This window comes from Urocitellus parryii, chromosome 9, assembly GCF_045843805.1.
Source record: "Urocitellus parryii isolate mUroPar1 chromosome 9, mUroPar1.hap1, whole genome shotgun sequence".
Taxonomy (NCBI): domain Eukaryota; kingdom Metazoa; phylum Chordata; class Mammalia; order Rodentia; family Sciuridae; genus Urocitellus; species Urocitellus parryii.
The window spans coordinates 137,021,673-137,045,919 of record NC_135539.1 but is presented as its reverse complement, the minus strand read 5'-3'; the positions used below and the strand labels follow the sequence as shown (position 1 = coordinate 137,045,919).

General features: G+C 45.2%; 1 protein-coding gene across 1 annotated transcript in view; it reads left to right on the top strand.

Moving 5' to 3' along the window:
* The window catches only part of Pappa2 (pappalysin 2), a 240,625-nt gene extending 216,578 nt beyond the window's left edge, over positions 1 to 24,047 (top strand). The window contains exons 21-22 of the mRNA XM_026388519.2: positions 21,692 to 21,790; positions 23,973 to 24,047. Of these exons, the coding sequence (XP_026244304.2) occupies positions 21,692 to 21,790; positions 23,973 to 24,047 (174 nt within the window). The remainder of the gene's footprint in view (positions 1 to 21,691; positions 21,791 to 23,972) is intronic.
* Positions 24,048 to 24,247: the final 200 nt, after the last annotated feature.

The following is a 24,247-nucleotide window of genomic DNA, read 5'->3' as shown; positions in this document are numbered from 1 at the left end:
AGTGGGCGCTGCCCATGGAGAAACCAGAACTGTGTGATGGCTGTGAGAGAGTTGGGGTGAGGGGATGGAGACCCCAGATGAAGGGGATAAGAGGGCTTACACTACTGTTGCCTCTGCATCAAGTGGGAAGGGAGTAACAATGGCTACAGACAAAATCTGTGGGGTGGAAGATGGAATTCAAGATATTTTGCAGGCAGTGGATTTTCATTTCTATGTATAGACTTCCCATTTCTGTGGATGGCAAGTTCTTCCATCCTGTTGCTCAGGTCAAAGTCCTCAATGCCATGTTAATTCCTCTTTCCCTTGCCCTCCACACCACATCGTTGGGCAATCCCATTGGCTGTACCTTTAAAGTATACCCACAAGCCAACCCCCTTGCACCATGGCCCTTGTGGCTGCTCTGGTCAACCATGACCATCAGCTTCCAGGACTACTGCCACAATCCATGGCTGGTCCTAGCACTGGCCCTCCTCACAGCCTCTTCTTAACCGCAGCCAGAACATCCTGTTGTTATACAAGTTAAATCATTGTTCTACTAAGGCCCCCAACAGTTCCCCATTTCACCCACAGCAAAAGCCAAAGTCTGTACAATGTCTTACATGACCCCTCCAATGTCCCCTTTCTGACCACTGGATTGAAAACTACAGCTCTCCTCTATCCCTCCTCCTCTGCCCATCCCCTAGCACAGGGCCCTCCCAACTGCTTTACACTGCTATCATTTCTTAGAGATTCATTGCTTTCTAATTTGCTTTGTAGTATTTGTTATGTTTAATGCCCATTTTCCCCACTGGGATGTGAGCTCCACGGGGAGGGAATGCTGGTGTATTCTATTCACCATTACATTTCCCGTGCTCACCACAGTGAAGTGGCAGTAGATCTGCAGTGAGGGATGAGGCAGGAAGTCCACAGGTTGAGGAGAGCATCAGCAATGGGCTGGGGGTGTGAAGAAGCAGCCTCACCACTGTGGAGAGGGGGATTTTTGCCAACATGTGCAGAGTAAAAAGATTCACAGAAGACCCTGAGTTTTATGACTCCTTCAAGAGTCTTTTCTAGTGAATGCTTTTTTTGTTGAGCTTATAGTTAGCATCTCCCTGTTTTAGGGCTTTTGGTGTGGTGGAAGGAATTTGGACTCCCAGGGTCCCTTTAGCTCTTTGAAGGCTGTTTGTGCACTGGACAAAGAAGACTTAGTTGCTCATATTGCTTTTCTTCTCTTTAGTTGTGTGACTTCAATCAAAGTCTCTTAACTCCTATAGGAAAAAAATATCTCTAGGTTGACTTATAAAGTTTTTTTCTGTTGAGTCTTAAATAAGACAATGCTTGTGAAAGCATCTTCACACAGGAAAATGCCACACTCATGTATGGGAATGGCATCCTTATCATGGAGCCGGGGGGTGGGGGGAGGGGGCGGGTTCTGCACCAGGCCTAGCCTGGACATAGCAATACTGCAGATGGCCATCCCTTGTGCCAACCCCTGGCAGTCCCCACGGAGGAAGCTGAGCCTCTCCCAGGAATTGCGCAGGTAAAGCTGCAGCAGAACTAAGACTAACTCTAGATAGGGCAAAGTTGCTGGAGGGGAAGGGAGCAGGCATGGGGTTATTAATGATGGTGGAATGTGATAATCATTATTATCCAAAGTACAGGTATGAAGACATGAATTGGTGTGAATATACTGTGTATACAACCAGAGATATGAAAAATTGTGCTCTATATGTGCTGTCATATATAAAAACAAACAAGCAAAAAAGAACTGAGAGGAGGGACAACTCTGCTCTTCTTTCAACTCCACCTGGTCCTTTCAGGCCCACAGCTCTGAGGGAGCTTTTCCTCTCCTGAGCTCTTCCTCTCCAAGCTGGTGTCAACACTTCAGTGGAGGAAGTCAACTACAGCTCCATCCTGTCCTCCCAGCAGAATGCCCCAACCTGACTGGGGAGCCTTCCTTGGGAAGCTCTCCTAATAGGAGTCACCCTCTGTAGAGCAGACACGTCTTCTGCCACATTTTGACTCTTTTCATGGCTTTCCTCCTTATTTAAGATCAGCCATGAAAATTTGGCAGGAGAATGATTCAAATGGGTCAGGAGGCCCTTGTGGCTCCTGTCAGGCTTGTTTTCCACCACCCATTCTAGCCTGCAATATACTTGCAAGAAGAAGTTGGCTGGAGATCTAAGCCACCGTGAGGCCGCCACTGAGGCCGCATTCCACCCAAGCAAGGCTCCAGCCAAGAGCCGGCTTCCTGAAGCACAGACCCTGGGTGTCTGTTCACGTGTGCGCACACACACACACACACACACACACTCACACGCACACACACATGCACACACACATGCACACACCGGTATCCTTGACAACAGAACTTGCTGTCCCCTGTGCCAGTCATGTGTCTGCCACACGTGGTATTTCCTTCTTTTCACCTCATGGCAACTCTTTTTCCTTTCTTCTCCCCACCGTCACCTCCTGTTTTCTGCTTCCTACACCAACTGATGTACAAATTTTCTCCTGGTTCGTACTGGAGTAGACTCGTATTGTTTTGTTTTGTTATTGCAAACACAGATACTTCCAGTGCTAGGGAGAGAAAGAGTAAGAGAGAAATATGGAGGGGGGGGGAAGAAACCACAACCCCCAATGAAAACATGTTCTAACCCAGGAATGTACAATACTGCATGCACGCGAAGCATCTTCCCCCTCTCCAAGTTTAGCTACAGAAACCAGGTCTCCAAATTCCAGCACACAAGAAAACATTTTGTCCAGCTTTTTTTGTATCAGGCTCATACCATTTCTCAGTCTCCAAGTTTGCCATTCACCCCAGTGACTAAGATTTGCAGGCATGTCATAGACTCCTTCCCAATGGACACCACAATAACAAAGCTTCGGTCACTCCTACAGGGCCGTTCACTCATTTCTTCTCTTAAAATTATATTTTTCTGAGTGCCCACCATGGGTTGAGATTGCAAAGCTCAAAAAGGAGCCCCCAAGAGAGTGAATACAACAGAGACCAAAACACAAGTTCCTGTCCAAGGAGCAATAACACAAAAGATATGAGCCAAGTCATATGGGGTCACAGAGAATAAAGCAAATAACTTTGGTCACAAGTGAAGGTTTCATAGAGGGCAAACATTTGAAATGGGCTTAAAGGAGAGAGAGGAGTGTGTGGAAAGTCAAAGGTGTGAAAGGAAATGCAAGAATAAGCTGGCTGGAGATAGCTATTGGATTTTCTGCAATAATTCTGCATAACAAGGAATCCACAAGTATCAATGTAATTAGGAGCAAAATGTTTTTCCCACCCTTACACCTGCAGGTTGGGTAACGTGACTCTCCATTAGGTTATGGAATGCATTCAGGGATACTCCATGAGTTTCCTCTCAGGCACCCAGGTACCCAGGTTTCAGGCCAGCAGCTACCCAGGTACGTTCTTCTCATCCTGGAACACCTGGGCACAGAAGGAAGGGCTAAGGCATGCCAGTGCATTTAAATCTTCTGGTTGAGCGTAGCCTCTGTCACTCATGTTCCATTAGTCAGGAAAGCCACATGGCTAAGTCCAAAGACAGTAGAACATACTCTAATAGTGAATTCATGGCAAAGAAAGGAGCATCCAAAGAACTGTAGATCAATACTAGTCAGCCCTTCGAGTCACAAATTCAAATTCACTCCACCTTACTCCAAGACTTTGCAAAAGTCATATTATCATTTGTAATATCAAGCTTAGAATCTGGATTCTCATGATTTATATCAGATTGCAGTGAAGCTTTTCTTAGTCTGAGCCCCACACAGTAAAATAACAAACTCTGCTTCTCCTACTCATCTCATGTACAAAGTGGAGCAGAAACAAAACAATCCCAATAAACATTCCCATTCAAGGAGAATAATGAGAGGCACATAAAAGTCACTGATGCACAGCAACTCTGAAATCCCTTTGAGCAAGAGTTGCAAAAACCTCTGCCGTGAGGGGCGAGAGCACTTCTTGTGTAGAAACTTTTGACTACTCCCTGGGCCTAGCTTCCAGGGAATCCCTCTTCATGGCCCTTGCTCTTGTCATGGAAGTCCCTCCTGTTCTGTCCTCTTCTTTGGTCACACATAGGGAGCACTAGGGAACGTTCCCTTTTGAAAATTGAGCAGCTCTGTCCATCTGCTTTCTCCTGGTAGAAGATAGTGAGTTCAAAGGTCCTTTTCTGTTCTCTAAAAATAAGTCTCCTTTAATCCAAGCTAATGGTGCTTTTGGAAACTCAACTCTTACAAGATTTGTGGTTTTGTATATATTTAATTCTAGTCGAATTCGTATGCCAGGAACTATCCTCACAAGTCTTTTCAATCTGCGCCTCTTTTTTAATTACAGCTCTTCTGAATTTGCACAGCTTCCCTCAGACAGAGGTCTTGGTCTCCCCTTCAGAACTTTCTTTGTTGGCTTCATGGATCTCCTAGGTGCCACGTGATCCAATTAGAGGTCCTAACAAATGGGGTTCTGGTCTACCATTGGCCTGTTTTTATTATTTGTTTGTTTGTTTGTTTTTGCCTGAAGTTGTCTTCTCTTCAGTCCTAGAAAGCTTTTCTAACACAAGGCATTACAATTGGCCTTCCACATCCATGTGTTCCATATCCATGGACTCAACTAACTGTAGCTTAAAAGTATTGGGGGAAATAATTGCATCTGCACTGAACATGTGTAGGCTTTTTCTTGCTATGATTCCCATACAATATAATATAGCAGCTATTTGTATAGCATTTACATTATGTTAGGCATTAAAAGGTAATCTAGAGATGATTTAAAGTATGGAGGATGTGTGTATATTAAATACAAACACTGCACCATTTTATAAAGGGATTGAGGATCCATAAAGCTTGGTACATGTGGGGTCCTAGACCCATTCCCCATGGGTCCTGAAGGTTGATGTACTATTTTATCTTTGGCTGTCTGGAGCTGAGAAACAGCTTTATTGTTTTAGTACTACAAGTCATAGAATTTCTAATATTTGCTATTCCCTCTCAATTGTGCTGGCAAAGCAGCAGCATTTTCTGAGCTCATCTTTTCTTGCAATATCTTTTCGAATTAATGTGATAACCACCAACTAATCCTAGTGATAGTCTTCTTCAAAGTCTCTTTACTCAAAGCCAATAGGGTATTAATAAATTTTCTGACCTGCAAATTATAACAGTTAGCAATGTAAATTACACACAAGTAACTATAGGAAACATTTTATTAAATATTTTGCTGCTGCATTAATGAGGAACCTCAGTTTTCCAGCATTCTAAGACAGTTCCTTTGCTTCTTGCTGCTCTACTTGAGATCCAAACCACATGTTTTAGTTCTGTTATGGTCACATCCACCTCTGATACTAATCCCTCTGTCAGTCAGCCATTGCTGCAATAATGTCACATGACAACCCCAAAATATCAGTGGCATATAACAGAAAATATTATTAGTTTTCTCAGTGAAGCAAACAAATATCATCTTGGGGAAGTGTGCAATGAGTCAAGGTCAAAGAGGTGACTACGTGGTAGATCACTGAGTCTGTATACCTTGTACCTAACGAAGGTTATACATAGGAAAATATGGATTAACCAGGATGGGCTACAATCTCAAATTAACCATGAAACCTCTGTGTTTTAACACCACAAAGGACTTACCTCTCACTAATGTGAAATCTGGTATCTTCTCTAAAGAGGCAGAGAAGAAATGCAGATAGGCTAGTAACTCTTTGAGTCCCTTGGGCCAAAAGTAAAGCATGGTTTTGATTTTTTATCCCATTTCCCAGAACATGGTCACAGAGCTCAATAGCGCCATAAACAAGGCAGGGAAACATATAGGAACAAATGGCTAACTGGTGAGCTTACGATCTCTCTATGAGAGAGAAAGGGTGAGAGGACTGGTAATTCAGGAAGGGATCATACTGGCAAACTGGGAACCAGACAGGTGAGACCTTATCATTACCTTCCTGAACTAATGTTACAGTGGAGGGCCACCTCACTCAACTGAGGAAGTGGAAAGGGAGGGGAGAAAAGAGGCTTAATGAAAAACCATTTCTGCAATGGAAGGACACGTGTTTGATTATTGGGCATGGTAATGATAATGGAGGTGGAGAGAAAGTAACTGGACTGGAAGGGCGGGGTGGTGTATTCCAATGCTATGGGCTACCCGCCACACTAATATCTCAGTTTGCTCTGAAATAAGTGCAGTCAAGAGCTCCTCATTATGCATGCTTTAAACAGCCCTTGTGGGGAGCAAATGCCTGGCTCCTGCCTGACAGTTGGAGGGTGAGTGCTTATGAGTGTGCTGCTGCTATACCTATTCTGGATGCTTAGGAAGACCAGCTTCTGGAGAGCAGGCCCCATGTTCCATCTCCTGTGCTTAAACCTCACCCCATATGTGCAATCTAATTTAATATTAAACATTCCATAAGTAATTAATAAAAACTTATAATTGGCTAAGTGATACTCATTTTATTCTCATTTGGCTGTTCTTGTCATATATTTTTGGTAACTTCCCTATGCATTAAATATGGAATATTGGGGTTCAGAGCTAGAAGTAGTGCTTTGCTTTTTACTTTATTTTTTAATCAGAGACACCAAGTAGTAAATTGAATGTGTATTCTGCAGACGTGGAAGACCCTGAACAAACTGAGATGAGCCCTACTCCCCGACGTCCTCTCCTGTGCTGGTTTGGAAATTTAAAATGCTTAAGTTTAATTTTTGCCTGTATTGCTCATTCCCCAAGTGACCTTGGGACATGACCCTTTGTCTCATTTTCCCCATCAGTGGAATATGGATAATCATATTAATCTACCTCACCAGGCGATGTGAGGACTAATTAAAAATGAGATTAAATTCAACCGAAGTCTTTCTAATGTGAGAAATATGAAACTTGGTGGTGCATGTCTGAAATGCATTAGATTTCTGGAAATGGTCTCTGCCTTTGGAACCACATGTGACCCCGATGGCACTGTAGCTAAGGAGGGGGTGCCTGCAGCCTGGCCAGGTTGGCCCTCTCTCCCCTGTCCTGGTTTTATGCCCCATGTGCCCAGCCTGAGGGCCAGACCTATTCAGAGCGGCCCGGGAACTGAGGAGGAGAGCTGCCCTGCCTGTGCTCCTCGTGCCTCCTCCTCATGCCTCTCTTTTCAGATGGGAGCTTTGAAAATTGTGGGTTGATGAATCAGCAAAATAGATCAATTGATAAATTCATGTATTCTGCTCATTCTCACTTCACCTGGGCAGAAAATGCCCCACTCGTTAGAGTTGGGTTTTCCAATTCTGTTTACCAGATCTCTACCTCCACTAGGTCATTTTGGGGTGCTATGTATGTTCTCATTTTTCCCTCAAATACTTGTCTGCTCAGTGTGGTTCATAAAGTACCAAGCTTCTCACAATTGCAGTCAGCTGGTGGGGATGGGTAAGCCGATCCTGGGGTGGGGAGTTCAGCACAGGTAGGGATGATGGATGAGAAGGAGAAACCAGGGAAAGAGACCAGCTGTGGCTCAGCATTGCTGCTGCCCCTCAATTACCAACAGCAAAACCTGGGGCTTATGCTGTGTGCTTCAGGAAGGTTTGCAGAGATTCTCTGCTTGCCCTGCAGCCACGTTACATGTGATCATTCTATCCCATAACTGGGCAAGGTAAGTGGTAAGATTTGCTGGGTTACAGAGCATAGTTAAAAGAGGAAGAATGACTAGGTTATCTGATAGCTCTGCTTTCACAAGCGAGGAACCACTGATATCCAGAGGTTCCAGGCTGTTGCTCATGGGGGCGAGGTGAAGTAGCTGTGGTTACGGTTACATGGTATAGTTAATAACATTACTGAGTGCTTACTGTATGCAAGGTGCACATGGCAAGGAATTATTACCTTTATAACCAATCTTGTCACACTGAAGAGGAAACTGAGTGGCCAATAAGGTACTTGACTTCCCAAGTTCCCGAGCTAGCAACCACAGGGCCAGTTAGTGAACCCAGGTAGCCTGATTCTCCAATCTGTGTTTTTAAACTGGTAGGAAGTCTAAAACCAGAGAAACAAATACATGACCTATACACTAGAAATGAAAGTTTTTTAAAAAAACCTAAGAGAGGAACACGGGGGGCTGACCACCTATTAGGACACCTCCCTAGTAAGCTTTGAGCCAGAGGGAGAAGGGAAAGAGGTGTTCCAGTAAGCCCTGCCTAGTGAGGGTCAGAGACTCAGGAGCCAGATGCATTGGTCAGCAGATGAGAGCATAAGGTACACAGACAGGCAAGAGGAAAGGAAACCAAATGAGACCCTTGTGCAGAGAATAGGTTCCATGTGGGTGAAAGCGAGTCTGGATGGATCAACAAATTAGCGAGAACAGAAGAGGCAGGCTGACAACCCGAGTGCATCACATCCTGGGGATGAGAACCACAATAATCAGCCACACAAATTGAATTGTCCATAGATACAAGATCTGAAAACTAGATGGAGGCTAAAAGAAACAAGACAATTGGCAAGAAAATACTGTAGAATAAACATGATACCCCCCTCTTGTCATTCCTTAACTCAAGTGGGCCTGGTTGTTACTGGGGGTGATAAAATAGTTGTGTCTAAGTTGTGGAGAAAGCTTGGAAATCAGGCAGGACAGAAATGTGCTGAGACCCTCTATGTTTATGTGGGAAAAGAAAATGTATGCAGCCTCTCACTGTGAGCAACGACATACTTGCTCCCTGATCTTGATCTGCATCCTGTGACTCAGGCCTTGGATGGTGGTAGAGATTCTTTCTAGCTTTACAATGAGCAAATTTTTTGAGAAAACCATATCATGATTTAAACAGTCAAAATGTCATTAACTTTCATGTCTACCCATCTTCTCCCCAAATATAACCACTCACCCAGTACCATCAACCTTCCTCCCTAATGCCATTTCTGTTTGCCCTTTCTATTCTGTCACAGACAGCCAATTCTGTTCTCAGTTTATGTTGCTTGAAATCAACTTCTTCCTGCTCTGGGGCCCTCTAGCTCTCTGTTGAACCTTCCCTACATTGTCCCTGGAGTCAACCTTTGAAGCATAACTTTGTCATGTTCTTCTGTTCAAAAAATAAACAAACAATCACCTTCAGTTGTTCCTTGTTGTCTTTAGGATATGGACCGAATTATCCTGGATAGAGATTTTGACTGAGTCCAAACTTGGATTGCTAACACTCAAAGCAGAAAACCACAGATATATCTTTTCTTTTCCCATCTCAACTCTTGGCTGGTATTTGGCCTTCCTGGGGGGATTATTCTCCCCACTTCTCTGCTCAAATCCTATTCATCCTTCAAAGATTAGGCCTAATCCTGAGCACTCCATAAAGCTCTTCCAAAAAGCACCTTCTCCTTCCCTTTCGGCATTTCTGTAGCTCTCAGCGTTGGTGACATCAGTGACTCTGGGAATTTTCCCTCCATTTGCCTAGAACCACAGGAGAGACCCTTCTCCACTGTCTCACATGTCAGAGTTCGGTCCTACTCAGTGCTTGTCCCACAGAAGCCTCTTTAATGTATAGACTGCATCATGCATGGAATCTACTGGTCCCTTGTGCATGGATGTGCTAAGTATGTATGGGGCAGGAATCCCAGAATCTAGCCAGGAGCCTGGGCCTGGCTCTCATGAGCTGTTTGCCATTTCGTATCTGATGTGATACACTTACATATTTCTGTGACACCGAGTTTTCCTGAGACAGAGGGTGGCTGCCTCCTGCCAGTGGTGTCAGTGAGCTTGCCCAGGTGAGCAGGACTGAGAGGCAAAGTGGAGAATGTCACTTACAAAGCTGAAGGCAGCATGGGCAGGTCAGGCCTGGGCATCAGAGAGCGGCTCCACCTCCTGTCTTTAGACTCATTCCTTTACAACTGCAGTTTTTGGACATTCCCTCTAGAACATAGCCAGATAATGGTACCTACCCCAACAGGCCATTAAGGGGATTCAGTGAGATTTTATGCACAGGCCTGACTGTGCACATAGGAAATAAAAGGATAGTGCTTTGCTTCTACATGATGGTTTATATTTTATAAAAAGTTTTACCTGCAGGTTTGCTCCCTGTACCTGAAACTTCCTGAGAAATTGTGTGTGTGTGTGTGTGTGTGTGTATGTGGATGAGTGTGTATAAAACATGTTTGTTGTATGTAATATAATTATGTATTAGTAATTGCTACTCATATATATATCTCACATGTATGAGAGGAAACATCAATGTGTGTCATATATGTACTATGCATGTGTATGGACGTATATTCATACATTAATGTAAGCACATATGTATGCCCACATGCACTGTATATATGTGAAAGGGAGTGGGGAAGGGAGACAAGTGCCCTGAGCTACATCTCATGAATATGGATGAAGCCCAAGAGCCGAGGGCGCAGGTCCACCTGGTGAACACTTCTGAGAGAGTGGGCTGTGGCCACGGCCAGGAAGGCCTTCGCCATCTGCTCCGGTTCCGAAACTTCTCTGGCCCTGGGAGTCTCGGCTTTCTCCTCAGGGTTTCCCCAGGGCATCTGGCTGCTGAGAGGGGGACAGAGGGAGAAAGAGGGAGAGGTGGAAGGAGGGAGAGGATGAGAGAGATTGAGAAAGAAAAAAATACTCAGCAAGCGGCAGAAAGGCCAAGAAAAGTAGTAAACCAAGCAGTAAATACCATGTTTCCTCCCACCATCTGCGTCCCCAGGCACCTTCCACCGTGGCTCTGGAAGCTCAGGGGCCAAGAAATGCCGAGCTTCCCGGCAGGTGTGCTAGTGTGGTGTAGATGGAGAGCACGCAGGTTGGGGCCGTGGTGGGACTTCTGGTGGCCAGCTGGGTCCTGCCTCAACCTGCCATAAACTGAAGGCAGGCCAAAAAGCCAGCAGACAGAGCAGAGGGAAGTACAGGCTGCAGGTGCCTGCAGGACCCAGGAGTCCCTAGAGGCTCCATCCTTGCCAGGGTCCACCTGCCTTCCCTGCTGTTGTCCCAGCTACAGGTTTTCTCTCATCCCAGCCTCCCCTTTTCCTTCCAGAACCATGTGAGCTCTTGAGCAGAGCAGGTACCACTAAATGTTCCACACAAGACAACTGGTGCAGGGCCCAGAGAGGAGTGGCCAAGGCGTGGCTGTCTAGGAGGTGTCGAAGGGCAGGCACAGGAGGTCCTGCTCCAATCAGCTTGGTGCCTATGGTGGCCTGAGATTCTGCTCTGTCTTGTTGGTCTGGATCTTTAAATTTGGTGTCTGTTAAAAGCCTACGTGAGCCTATTTCTGGAAGGTCAGCTAAGCTATTTTCAGGTGATACTTTAAGGTCAGTAATTGCTAGAACAAATACTTGCGGCGGTTAGAGAACAAGATAGGGGAAAGGTGACCTAATCTTGGGCGAAAGGCAAGAAGAGTGGGAAAAGTTCTCACTTCTTAGTTTACAGAGTCAATTCTGAGGCAGCTCCACCAGATGCGCTCCGAGTGTTCATTAGACACTGACTGGTTTGGGAACTGTGCTTGCGCACAGCTTCCTGCTGAGGGAAGCAGGGAAACAGAAAGCAGGACAACAAAGAAGCACTCTTTCCTTTGGTCCCTGCAGAGTTGGAACCTCCTGCATTCCAGGTTTCTGTCTCTGACCTGGAGACCCAGTAGGCCGGCTCCAGTTAGCTGGGGAGGAGTCAGAAATGTCCCCAAGCAGACAATTGCTTCTTTCTTTAAAGAAGAAAGCCAGGTGTGCTGGAGCAAGACTGCGTCAGGCCACCCTGCAGCCACCTATGCCCACCATGCAGGCTGTGAAAGCAAGACAAGGAAGTTCTGAGAACAAAGAGGCCCACTCACCCACACTGGAGACACCAGCAAGGGGAGATAGAGTGTCCTTGCTCATTCCTGAGGGAGTCCAGGCTCAGACTCTACTGCACTGTGAACGCCATTCTCTGGGGTCCCAGAGGTCAGCTGCTTGCTGTTGCTGGACAGCATTTTGAGAAGTGTGGTTCTGTGGTTCCAGAAGGAGGGAGATGAGGCTACCATGAAGTCAGATTTTGACAGCAAAGGACAGAGACCCTGTGTCCTTTGTAGAATTTGGATTGAGTGTACCAGTGACCTGATGGAAAGGAGGGGAAGGTTTTACTGGTGGCTTTGTTTAAGATGTGGAGTTGAGGTTCAATGCAGAAGACCACATAGTGACTCAGAGTGAAGGAATAAACAGGGTGGCTGGAATCCAGCTCAGGGAGCACCCACAGCCTGCAAAGGTTTCTACGCTGTCTTGGTGGCAAGAGGGGAGAGGGGCAGGGCAAGAGGTCCTGAGCACCTTACCTCACTGAGGCCTCTGGGTCATCAGAAGGCCAGGACACCTTCCTTAGTCCGGGTGGCTGATGTGGTGGCTCTCAACAGAGGGGCAGGTGGCACTTGCCATGGCTTATGCAGGACCCAGTGGAGGTTCTGACTGAGCCAATGTTTCCTGGCACAGATATACGCAGACCCCACCTGAAAATTCCCCTGCCCATCCTCGCTTTCCGCAACTGTACCTCTGTCCCCCCTCCACTTCTCCCATGCCTTGGGGTAGGCACAATTCACTCGGGTTGGGCCATGTTGGGCCTAGAGGACAGGTAGGTGGGACACAGATTGGTGTCCTGAGACTTAAGGTGGACAGTCTATGTGACTCTGCAGCTTTATTTGCAGCTAAATAAAAGGGGCTGTGAGGAAGTTCATTTTGACTGGAAAATCAGTCCCCAGGATTCTCCTCACCTTCTGGGTTTTTTGTGGCACATGTCATAGAAGAAGTACCTATAATGGTTTGGGGTTTTTCAGAGGCTACTATGTGCAGGTCACCACTCTGGTTTTGAGGGGTGCCTAGTTTCTGGAAGCTAGGAAGGCCCCTGTCTGTTCTCACATGCCTCAGGCCCACTTCCCTCATCCCTTTCCCACTCAGATGTGCATTTGTGGTGAGGGAACGGGCAGGAGGCTCTCAGGGATCAGTACACTGATGGTTTTGACTCTAAAGTATTAGAGTTTTGAAGTTTTTCTGACCAAAGTCTATGTAGAGAACTTTCCCACCAACTTGCGATGGCTGGTGCAATGGGTAGCATGATGGCTAGCATGATGGCAGATTCCTGCCACCTTCAAGAAGCCATGAGGTACTGGGCTTACTGTGGGGCAGGCACGGACATTCACTCCTTCATAGGTTCACAACAATCCTGTGAGGGGTGTTATTCATTTTCTCACAAGGATGCTGCTTGGATCTACGTAACTTGCCCAGATTCTGGTAGTTGGTAAGGAGCGGGGCTGGGCTCTGCAAGGGTCCAACTAGCACACGTCTAGGTCTTGGTGTTTTCCTGGGCAGAAGCTGTTAAGTTCTGGGTACCTTGAAGGAGATGGAAATATTGCAGGTAAAGGAAGTCACTCCATCTCGTTTTCTTTGCTTTTCTTTTTCCATCTCAATTCATCTCACCTGTTTTTCCAGTGACTATCATTTGCACCCCTCAGGACTTTGCTCTGGTCCTAGTGTCAGACCCAGGAGAGCTGATCACAATCAGGCTTTGCCTTCGACCCCTGAAAGATACACTTTTGCCATCTTTGTGGGTCAGGCATACAGCACAAGTGGAGGTTGGAAGCCTCTTAAAGAAGCTGCACAACTGCACGTGGGTCAGAAATCCTCTGCAGACCCCAAGACCAGACCTCACGTCTGCACCCTCCCCTGTCCAACAAGTGCGTGTGTCCTCATTTTCCTTCTTTCAACTACTTTTGCTTATAGCTGTTTGCACAATTGACCTTTGGCCTTCAAGGAGATATTCTGCAGTTTCACCTGGTAACCCAGAAGTCCTTGGCATCTTAGCAACTAATGACTTAGCCAAGGCCTGGATTTGAGTCATGAAGACTTTGGGGCTGATGAGCAGATTTCCTAGCTCCCAAGTGAGCCAGCCAACCTGTGCAGCATAGCATGACTGTGGCATTCCCTATCAGTCCTTGCAGAGTCTCCATATGAAATATCAGCCAAGTCACTTATAATTCCCTGCCTTGCAAAGGCCAAAACCTAGTCCTCTGTTCCTTGATTACGGATTTGCAAATGTTCCCAGGCTAGCCCTGGTTTGCTGCCTTCTTTCTGCTCGAGTTTTTCATCTCTTTCTGTTTTGGGTCCCTCGGGAGTTTCCCTTCCTTTCTTAAGATCCCAGCTGTAGAACCAAGGGAATGTTGTTAAATTTTATTCAGCATTTTTAGATGGTTTATAGAGGGAGAACTTTCAGATGGTGTATTCTACTATTTCTTTCTACTTCCATAAATGGATACATACAAGACTCTGTACCTAGTAGAAATATACAAATCTGCATATATATACATTATGTATAGATATATGTATAAAAATCTTTCTCAGCTCCAGTGTGCACAGTGTCTATGTTTATAAGAAGAAAGAGGAGCTAGGATGTAGCTGTATATCTGTATTCCATTCCCAGAAACACACAAAAAAAGTAAATATAATAAGAAGAAAAGTGCCAGATGCCCTTAAAATTAGACCTGAGTCTAAATTATATAATTCTTATAGAGCAGCATGCCTAGCAGATTTTCTAACAGTAGAGGAATAATGGAAAGGAAGGGGTCTGGACATAAAGAGTATTCCTGCTTCATGATGAAGTTAACTTCCCCCTTCAAATAGGGCAATCCTATTAATTTATCTGTTGAAAAAAATACTACATCAGGCACTGAACTAGAGGCCTTTGATAGTGTACTTGGATAGTATAGCTTGAGCTTCTGATTGATAGTATATTTGGACTATGAAGTTCGGTAATGCACCTACATGAACTATACCATAGTAACTGGAGGCAGGAGAAACTTTGGATCCAGGAAGATGGATGAGATATTCCAGAGGAAGTTGTAGCTAAGGAAATATTCCTGCCCAATCTACTGCAAGGTATCTATTTTAATCATACGTTTTCCAAGATGGTAGCAAACCCAAAGATATGACTTCACGGGATGCACCCATCCTATGGGGTGAGCCCTGGAAAAGTGCAAGAGCGCCATCCCTTCCTTCCCTCAAAGGACTGCAGTGAGCAGCCAGCACCTGCTTTTAGCACTCTTAGGCCTAGAAGTAATGCTCTGGGTTGAAAGCAGCTCTTGATGTGCATGGAGCCCAATGTTGCTTCTTCCTGGAGACATGGGTCTCTAGAGAACGATAGGTCTACCAAGTCCCATGCCTCAGAGAAACTAGAGTGCCAGGGAGCTTATTTGGGATAAAACTAGACCCACAATTGAGGAAAAGAGAAATGAGGCTGTGAGCCCCAGGGGATTGAGATTATGATTTTTCTTTGTTTCTGTGTTGGATTGCTAGATTCATTTTGCACAAATGCCCCATGTATGTGTTATTCATCACAACCAAAATACCTGACAAGGGGCTGGGGTTGTGGCTCAGCGGTAGAGCACTTGCCTAGCATGGGTGAGGCCCTGGGTTTCATCCTCAGCACCACATAAAAAATAAGTAGATAGATAAGTAAAATAAAGGTAATTTTTTTAAAGCCTGACAAGAACAATTTAGAGGGGAAAATGATTATTTTGAGCTCATGATTTCAGAGATTTGGTCCATAGTCATCTGACTTCATCACTCTGGGCCTGAGGTGAGGGAAGCATCATGGTGGAAGGATGTGGTAGAAGAAAGCTCCTGGGCTCATGGTGTCTTGGAATAAGAAATAGAGCTAGGATCCAGGGGGGAATATAAACCCCAAAAGTATTCTTCCTCTAGTGACCTACTTAAGTCACACCCCACCTGCCTACAGTTGTTGCCAGATAGTCAATCCATATTATTAATCCATCAAATGGATTAACCCACTGATAAGGTTAAAACTCTCACAATGCAATCATTTTACCTCCTGCATTAACACAGGAGGTTTTGGAGAGTACCTCATATCAAACTTGTAATGATTTCTAAATCCCCTTTGTAGAGACACCAAAGGAATTTAAGTTGCCCTTTGTTCCCAACAAATTAAATGCATAGTGAAATCATCAGATAGTGTTCATGTGGCATCACAGAGAGAACACCAGACCAGGAATGAAGGAATTGGCTCTGTTCCCAGGTTTGCCACTAATTATCCTTAAACACAAGACAGTTCACTTTTTTAAGACTCCATTTCATCATTTATAAAATGAAGGTTTTATACAAATAGTCTTCAAGGCTCATCTATTCTTAGAATTTCATTTATCTATGTCCCTTTGGGGTGCAGGGAGGACAACTCTCTTTGACATAATGATTTCATTTCATTTGGATATATACCCAGTAGTGGGATTGCTAGATTGTATGATAGTTCTATTTCTATTTAAAATTTTTTAATTAGTGTACTGTTGTTATTCATAATAGTGGGCTCCATTTGACATAATCATACATGCATGGAATATAATTGGCTCCATTTCACTCCTCAGTGCATCCTCTTTCCCCTCCCCTCCTCCCTCCCCCTTTTCCACTTCCTCTACTACTACTGGCCTTCCACTTCTTATTTAGTGCTTTATAGATATACATAAAGTTGGAATTGACTGTTGTACATTCATTGCATAAGTCTGTCAGTTTCATTCTGCAATTCGTTCCTTTCCTGTTCCCCTCCTCCCCCTCAGTCCCCTTTCTCTACTCCACTGATCTCCCCTGGGTCTTCCTGGGATCTGCTCCCCACCACCACTTATTTTGCTCTAGCTTCTACATATGAGTGAAACACTTGACCCTCAACTTTCCATGTCTGGCTTATTTAAATTAGCATGATGCTCTCTATCCATTTGCTAGAAAATGCCATCATTTCATTCCTCCTTATGACTGAGTAAAACTCCATTGTGTATATCACCACATTTTCTTTATCAGTTCATCTGTTGATGGGCACCTGGGCTGGCTTCATAACCTGGCTGTTGTGAGTTGTGCTGCTGTGGTCATTGATGGGCCTGTGTCCCCGTGGCATGCTGAGGAGCCTCCATGCTGTTTTTCACAATGCTTGTACTATTTACATTCCTACCAAAAGTAAGCAAGGATTCCCTTTGCTCCATATCACTGCAAGCACTTGTGATTTTCTGTCTTATTGAGAAGCAAGTAGTATTCCTGAAGGCCCTCCAAGGTCTCCCAAGTTTTGCCTGAGATCCTAAGAGAGGTCCTGTAATAGGACTCCCCCTTTTATATTCTTTGCTGTCTTTGGGTAGGAAGCCCAGGCAGGACAGACGCAGTAGGCAGAAACCTGGTGTCTGTTTTGTGCTGTTACAGCAAAATACTTGAGCCAAGGAAATTTAAAATGAGCAGAAATTTACTGGCTCACTTTTCTAGTAGCTAAGAAATCCAAAGTCAAGGGGCCAGCATCTGGTGAGGCTTACTCATGGCAGAGGTGGAAGGATAACAGAAGGCAGGGTAGGGCAAGGGAGAGGGCAAACGTGTCCTTTCATGAGGAGCTCTTTCCTTTGATAAAAGCATTAATCCCTTCATGTTTTAGTCAGCTTTATTTCACTGTGACCAAAAGAACTGACAGGAACAAAGTAGAGGAGGAAAAGTTAATTTGGGCTCATGGTTCCAGAGGTTTCAGTCCATAGATGGTCAACTCCTAGCTCTGGGCCCCGGTAAGGCAGCGCATCCTGGTGGAAGGGCGTGGTGGAGGAAAGCAGGCTCGTGACGTGGCATCAGGACGTAGAGGGAGCTCTGTTGTCCAGAGACAAAATAAAGGCCCACCTGCCTTGACCTGCCTCCTCCAATCAGGCTACCTGCCTACAATTTTCACCCAGTTAATCCACATCAGTGGATTTTCCCACCAATCAGGACACAACTTTAATACTTTAGTCATTTCACCTCAGAACCTTCTCGCATTGTCTCACATGAGCTTTGGGAGACACCTCATATCCACACCACAACACTTCATGAAGACAGAATCTTCATGCCCAATTACCTCTTAAAACTCCTCACTTCTTCATATTGTTGCAATGGCAATTGCATCAACACAAGTTTGGGAGCATAAATATTCAACCCACATGGGATGAGAAGGAGAATGACAATCAGACAGAATGTCACCATTCACTGAAGCACTGAAGAAAAAGGGAAGTAGTGCACAGATTCATCTACTGTACCTAGAGCTTCATCCTGCTGCAAGGGCTCCTCCAGGTGCCGTGCCACAGCCACTTTGGAAAAGGGCTTCTTTGGGGCCTGCTGTAGCCTAGTGAATGTGAAGAAATGGATGTGGGTCTGATTTGTTACTCTCAAAATTGGGAAGTTGGATAGAAAAACTGGTGTTTGGCATCAGGTGAAGATATGCTTAACCTCTCCTTGTCTGAAACACTCCCTGATTCTCCCCCCACACCTTACCTACAGGGAGTTCCTTTTGGCTGAGATCCCAACCTGTAAGTGAGCAGAGCAGAAGGTCTGAAGAGCAGGTGGCCTTCCTAAAACCTCAGTGTGGTCTCCAGTGCTATTGCAATATGTGGAAGAAAAATGCCCTTAATCCGATTCGAGTAAGGGAGGTTTTATTAGCCAATCAAAGTTTGAGGAGCTTCCCTGAGGGTGGGCTCTGGGATGGGTAGCCTGGGACTCCCGCTGCCCCTCTATTTTCATCCTCTCCTCCCTCTTAGACCGCCTCCTCTTCAGAATCTCCCAGCCCTAGGCAGAACCAACCTCTGACAGCAGACTCTCCCACTCCCAAGACCCCAATTAAGTTTTCTCCACTTCTTGATGCTAGCTCTGAGCTACCACACTTAGCTAAAATTTCTTACAGTGGGTTTCCTCAAGGGGCAGAATCATGTTTTAATTATCTCCGTGTCCCCATATTCGTACCTCGCCCATGTAGGCACAGAGTAAAGAACATAGAGAGATTAAATGAATAGCTACAACCACAGGCATCACAGAGGACACCATCTCTGCCCTCACCCTATGGCAAAGAAGCTTTAAAAAGGAACTTCCACTGGGCCAAAGGGGCTGCCCTTGCCCTGCTATAAGGATTCTCTGCTGTGAGAATAGCATTAATACATAAAGACGAAATTATGTGCACTTCTGGGAAGTTTCCAAAGTGGTACAGGTAGTGTGGATGGAGAGCCTTTCCTGCAAGTGTACCGTGATTCACACACAGCCATCCATTTGGTCACCTTGACGTCCTGGAATACAGCTAACTCTGGAGGCTGGCATGACAGGCCTTCCTGTGATGGCTATGTGTACTCTCAGTGGTTAAAAGGCAGATAAACAGGTATTTCCTAAACATTTTTTCCTTTATCAAGATAATTGAAATAAAAATGGAAAAGGGGCCCATAAAGAATAAGCTTCAGGTATTTGAAAAATGCACTTGGTGTTATGGGAAAAAGTAAGCATATGTTTGTGTGGCGAAACTCAGCCACATACACAGTGTGCCTAGAGAGCAAGCCCAGGACCCTCCCTCCGGATGTTTCCTGGAAGCAGTGGTGGCCCAGATCCGACACCTTGCAGTCACTGAGGTTGGAATCTCCTACTCTATATCCAGTCTTCAGAGGCTTTCAACTTTGGATCAATTAGTCATTTTCCCTCCTAGTTTTCCATTGTAACTTTGTACTCAAGCTGTCAAGCGTCCCAGGCACATGTTGCCATAGGAGACTCTGTTTGTTGAGGGTGGAGTGGTTGATTTTGGCAGGTTGGGGAGGAGCAATTAATTCTAATAGGTATAGAGTACATTAAATACATGGGTCTTTTTAACCTTTTCTCTGTTATTTCTGCTCCTTTTCATAAATTTTCTTCTCTTCCCAAATGATCATTTAAAAGTTGAAAGGAAGGAGCTTCTAGACATCATTTGGGGTCATCACAGTAGAAGTCTAATGGGATATAGAAAAGCTCACATTGACCATGACTGCCCTTTTCAAAATACCTTCCCTAGTGTTCTTGCGATAAGAAGCCCTCTGTGGTGAGGCCTCTGCAAATCAAGATTTCTCAGCATTCCTTACTCAATCCATTCAAAGTGAAGGTTGTTTTTATGAAAAGGAAGACATCTTTAGACCCACCTTTAATTCTCCATTTGAAGAACATACTTACATGTGTATAAGAAAAGTGTTTTGGATGTTCTTTAAATTTTTATAGAAAATTACATGGAAAAGAAAAAAAGGAACAGATGAAGTTTTTGTCAATGTGTCAGTCCAGGTAGGAGGAGAAGAAACAGATGTAGTGTTAGATGAGAAAAATATTCTCTAAACACTTGAAAAAGGCCTAGGAAACTCTGGGGAATCTCAGCAGATATCTGGTCCTCCCAGGAGGATCCAAGAGCATCCACAGGATGTGCCAATTGTATTTTAACTCTGATTATTTGGCTGCAAGTTTGGACCCAAGTCCTGAATGTACATTTAGTCCAAGTTCTCCAGAACTGGAGGGTCAGGCTCCAGTGTTAAAGACAAACGCCCATCTCGAAATCTTTGTCTTGCATCCCAGAGCGCTCTGTGTTGAAAACAGAATTCATTCTCACTTCCTGCTCTCCGCTGACATTGCCATACAGATGTGCAGCAGCTGTTGTGCTCCACACACGCGCAGCAGCTTTGCAGAGGTTGGCAACCCGGTCTGCATCTGGAATGGGCTGTGCAAATGAGCTCAGGGCCCCACAGAATACATCAAAACGTTGAAGTAATCGCTGGGACGAGTCTGTTCTAACATAGCTCAATTGCTGAAAATTATTTAATGATCATTTCTGAGTTCAGTGATCTATCTCATCAAAGCCCAGTGAAATAGGGAATAATCCTTCTATTTGACATTTAGGGAGGCCACGGGGAGAGAAAGTGATTTGAACATGGAAACTGGGAGGTGACCTTAGAATCCCAGAGTTTTGTGACCCAAACAGTTCGTGTGCGAGATGCGCTCTGAGGCTTTACAGTTGGGCATGAGCTCAGGACAGTGAGCAGCCGCTGCACCTGAGAAGGTGGGCTGCCTGCCTGCTGCCCAGGGTGCTGTGGGCCGTGCTCCCCTCAGAGGTGGTTCCCTAGAGAGGCAGTTGTGGGCTGCTGAGCTATTTGTAACTGCTCGTTGCTGTTCTTATCACACATTCCCTTCGGGGGTGAAACACTCCATTAACTCTGGTTTCTTCTGGGCCCCTTTCCCATTTTGGTTCCTGTTAACTGGCAGCAGTAAAAGGAGTGAGTGAAACAGTTTCACTTTCTCTGCTCTAACCCTGGGCCAAGCTGCTGGGCATCAGGTGGCTGCGTGTGTGGGAACATTCCTGTGCTAGCCCTGGTGTCCTCAACCCTAGGACCACTGCACTCAGGACAGACATCATTGCAGTCTTTAGAACACCCAAGGACTGCTAGAGTCTCTAAGCACCAGTCCTGAGTGCACCAGGTGACAGGCCAGGGATTGTGGTCCTCAAGGTGGGAGGAGCTGCAGAAAGCCAAGCTATGTGCCAAGCACTGCCTGAGCCCAGCTGCTAGCTGTGTGACCAGACAATTCCTATCATCTCTATGCACCCCTGGTTTCTCACTGACAAAGTGGGACTTTTAAAGCGAATCCTGTCTAATACACAGACCTTTTCTGAGGTCAACAAAGCTAAAATGTGTGAACCTTTTTGTAACCTACATATTATAAAGACCTAGTATTTATAAGAAGGCAAAAAAGTTGATCAAGGAATTTAATGAGCATCCCAGACCTTACAGTAGGACAGGAGCAGGTTCTGCAAGAGAAATCTGACAATTGCTTAGGCCCGATGGTCTTATCTCCAGGTTTTTCCACCTCTTGAGGATGTGTCCTGCTCCTTAGGTGCTCATCCATAGTCTCTCTGGAGCTCCATGGGGGGCTGGGGTCGAGGAGTGGGAAAGAGGGCCAGAGATAGCAAAACCGCACTGGACTCTGACCTCAGCCTCCTTACAGCCTTTTCAAGCAGATGGTTGGTGTGACACGATCAACAACCGGGCCTACTGCCACTATGATGGAGGAGACTGCTGCTCTTCTACACTCTCCTCCAAGAAGGTACGTGAGGGTGCCTGGGGACAGCATGGGGACAATGGAAGAAAGGCAGGTTCTCTGGCCAGCTCTGCTTCACAGTGGAGCAGACTTGATTTTTAATCCCCAAGAGAATGATAATGACATTAGAAGTTATAAACATTGGAATGTCTAAAGTGACAAGATTGAGGGTAACAGTCTTTAGTATAGAGTCTTAGAAAACACCAGTCCTTTAAATTGTCAATCATAAATGCAATGGCTTTTTCTAATGAAAGTCTCATATCTGCTCATCATTGTCTGGGAAATTCTTCTATAGGCAGGGAAAACAATGGTTTCTAGCCCTTAAGGATACTGGGTTACCAGTGAAGTGCTTCCCCTCTATCATTCATCTCCATAATTAAATTAATAGTCAGATGGCGTCATACAGCAGTATTGCAGGCACATGTTCATCGGCTGCTGAGCACCACCTGGAGTGCTCTCTGAACCAGACCATAGTCGTAATCCCCTTCTTGATGCCCCTGATTGCTGTTATGCTTGGCTCTGCTAAATTTATAGACAGGCTCAAGTGAAGTCTATAAAATTAAATAGGCTGAAATTTTATAATAGGTAAAAATCCAAGTGCTCTGAAGATATTTGAAGCTAGTTGGCGAGCTTGATGAATCAGAAAAATGCAGCCATTATTTCCTTCCTTGTACCTGTCTCCACAATAAAGCCATGCCTACCAAGGTCACCTATATGTGGATCTGAATACTTTCTCTCTTTCTTTGCTAATATATTTTGCTGAATCACTGTGTGCTGGGCACTATTTTCACCATTTAAATGAACTAACTTATTCAGTACAAAGCATGTAGGGGCTCATCATATCACTATTCAATTTGGCCCTCATTTGCTCTAAAAATCAATAAATCCTGAACTAAGAGAAACAGATCAAGAGCTTGGGCCACAGGTCAGAAATCAGGCCAGCTGGTTCTGTTCCATCTTGTGAAAATAACTGGGGACAGAGACCATCTTTCTTATACAGGAAGCATGGATTCTGGAGGAATAAGTCAGGCAGCTCTCCCCCTCTCACTCTGCAAACCTACGACTTATCTTTAATGGACGCCAGTGCCTGTCACTCACAAGAACTGGAGTGTAGAGGAACACCCCCTCTGTTGACTACTACATCACACTTTACTTCATTTGTGCAAATATGCTGGGATACTTCCCCAAACAACCCCACCCATTCTCTAATCCACTTGCCCAATCCCGAGCCCATCTCTCCAGTGTACTTGGACCAGTCTTGTACATGATATGTCTATTCAATTTTATCTCATTTGATTGCCAGTGGCCAGAGGGTAAAATATCTAACTTTTTTTAAATTAATTTTTTATTTGTTTTAATTAGTTATACATGACAGTAGAATGCATTTATGCATTTTGATCTTTTACACCATGTTTCCAAAATGTCCAGTTCTCTTTGATACTGGTTATAGACACTCATATAGGGTGCTCATCTGCTGGTATCAGTGAAAGCAGGAAGAAGACAACTTTTGCTTGACCACTCCTGGCACAACTTTTGCTTGACCGCTCCTGGCACAAAGAAGGGAGAATTACACGAAAGGAAGCAATACCACCACAAAGAGTGAGTGGGTGGCACCATGCCAAAGCATATCCTGGGCTCAGGAGAGCAAGACTTCATGTGTTTAGAGATGTCAAAGATGATCCTAGTTCCCCAAGAGCACTGAAGAGTGGAGCCAGAGAGACAATCCAGAGCTGGCTTTCCACATAGTCCTTCCACTGTCCTGAGTTAAAGCAGGTAGCCCTGCCTTCCCTAGGAGGGAATGAGCTAATATCAATCCCTCCAACACACAGGAATATTGTGACGATGTTGACAGCAACAAAAACAATAGTGTAAGACATACGAGGTATCATTAGAAGTAGTCACTTTAGGTGTCTGGCCACGATGAGCATCTCACACCCATCAGTTCACTTAAACCACACACTCTGTTTCTGTTGTCCTTCTCACTCTCTGTATGGAGAAAGCAAAGTGAAGAAGGACGATCTTGTCTGAAATGACATGGTCTGAAATGACTGAGTGTTCATTCCAGCTCTGTGATACTGAATTGTGATCCCACTTCCTCCAGGACCGAGTGAGAACCGTGGAAGCCAGTGGAAACATGTGGCATCTGGCACACACACCTGTTATTTCAACTTCTCTTTCCTTCCCCTAGGTCATTCCATTTGCTGCTGACTGTGACCAGGATGAGTGCACCTGCCGAGACCCCAAGGCAGAAGAAAATCAGTAACTGTGGGACCTGGGACTGAGCCCGTTCCTCCTCTGCCCTGGAGGCAGGCAGAGTGAGAGACCTCCACAGGAGGAAACACAGGGCAGGTGAAGGAGAAAGGTCACCAAGTGGAGGAAGGAGAGCGTGTGGACCATCTGTTAAGAAACCCGAGATGATATTTATAGGTGTCAACTAACATATCAACTAGAAATCCAAGTAGG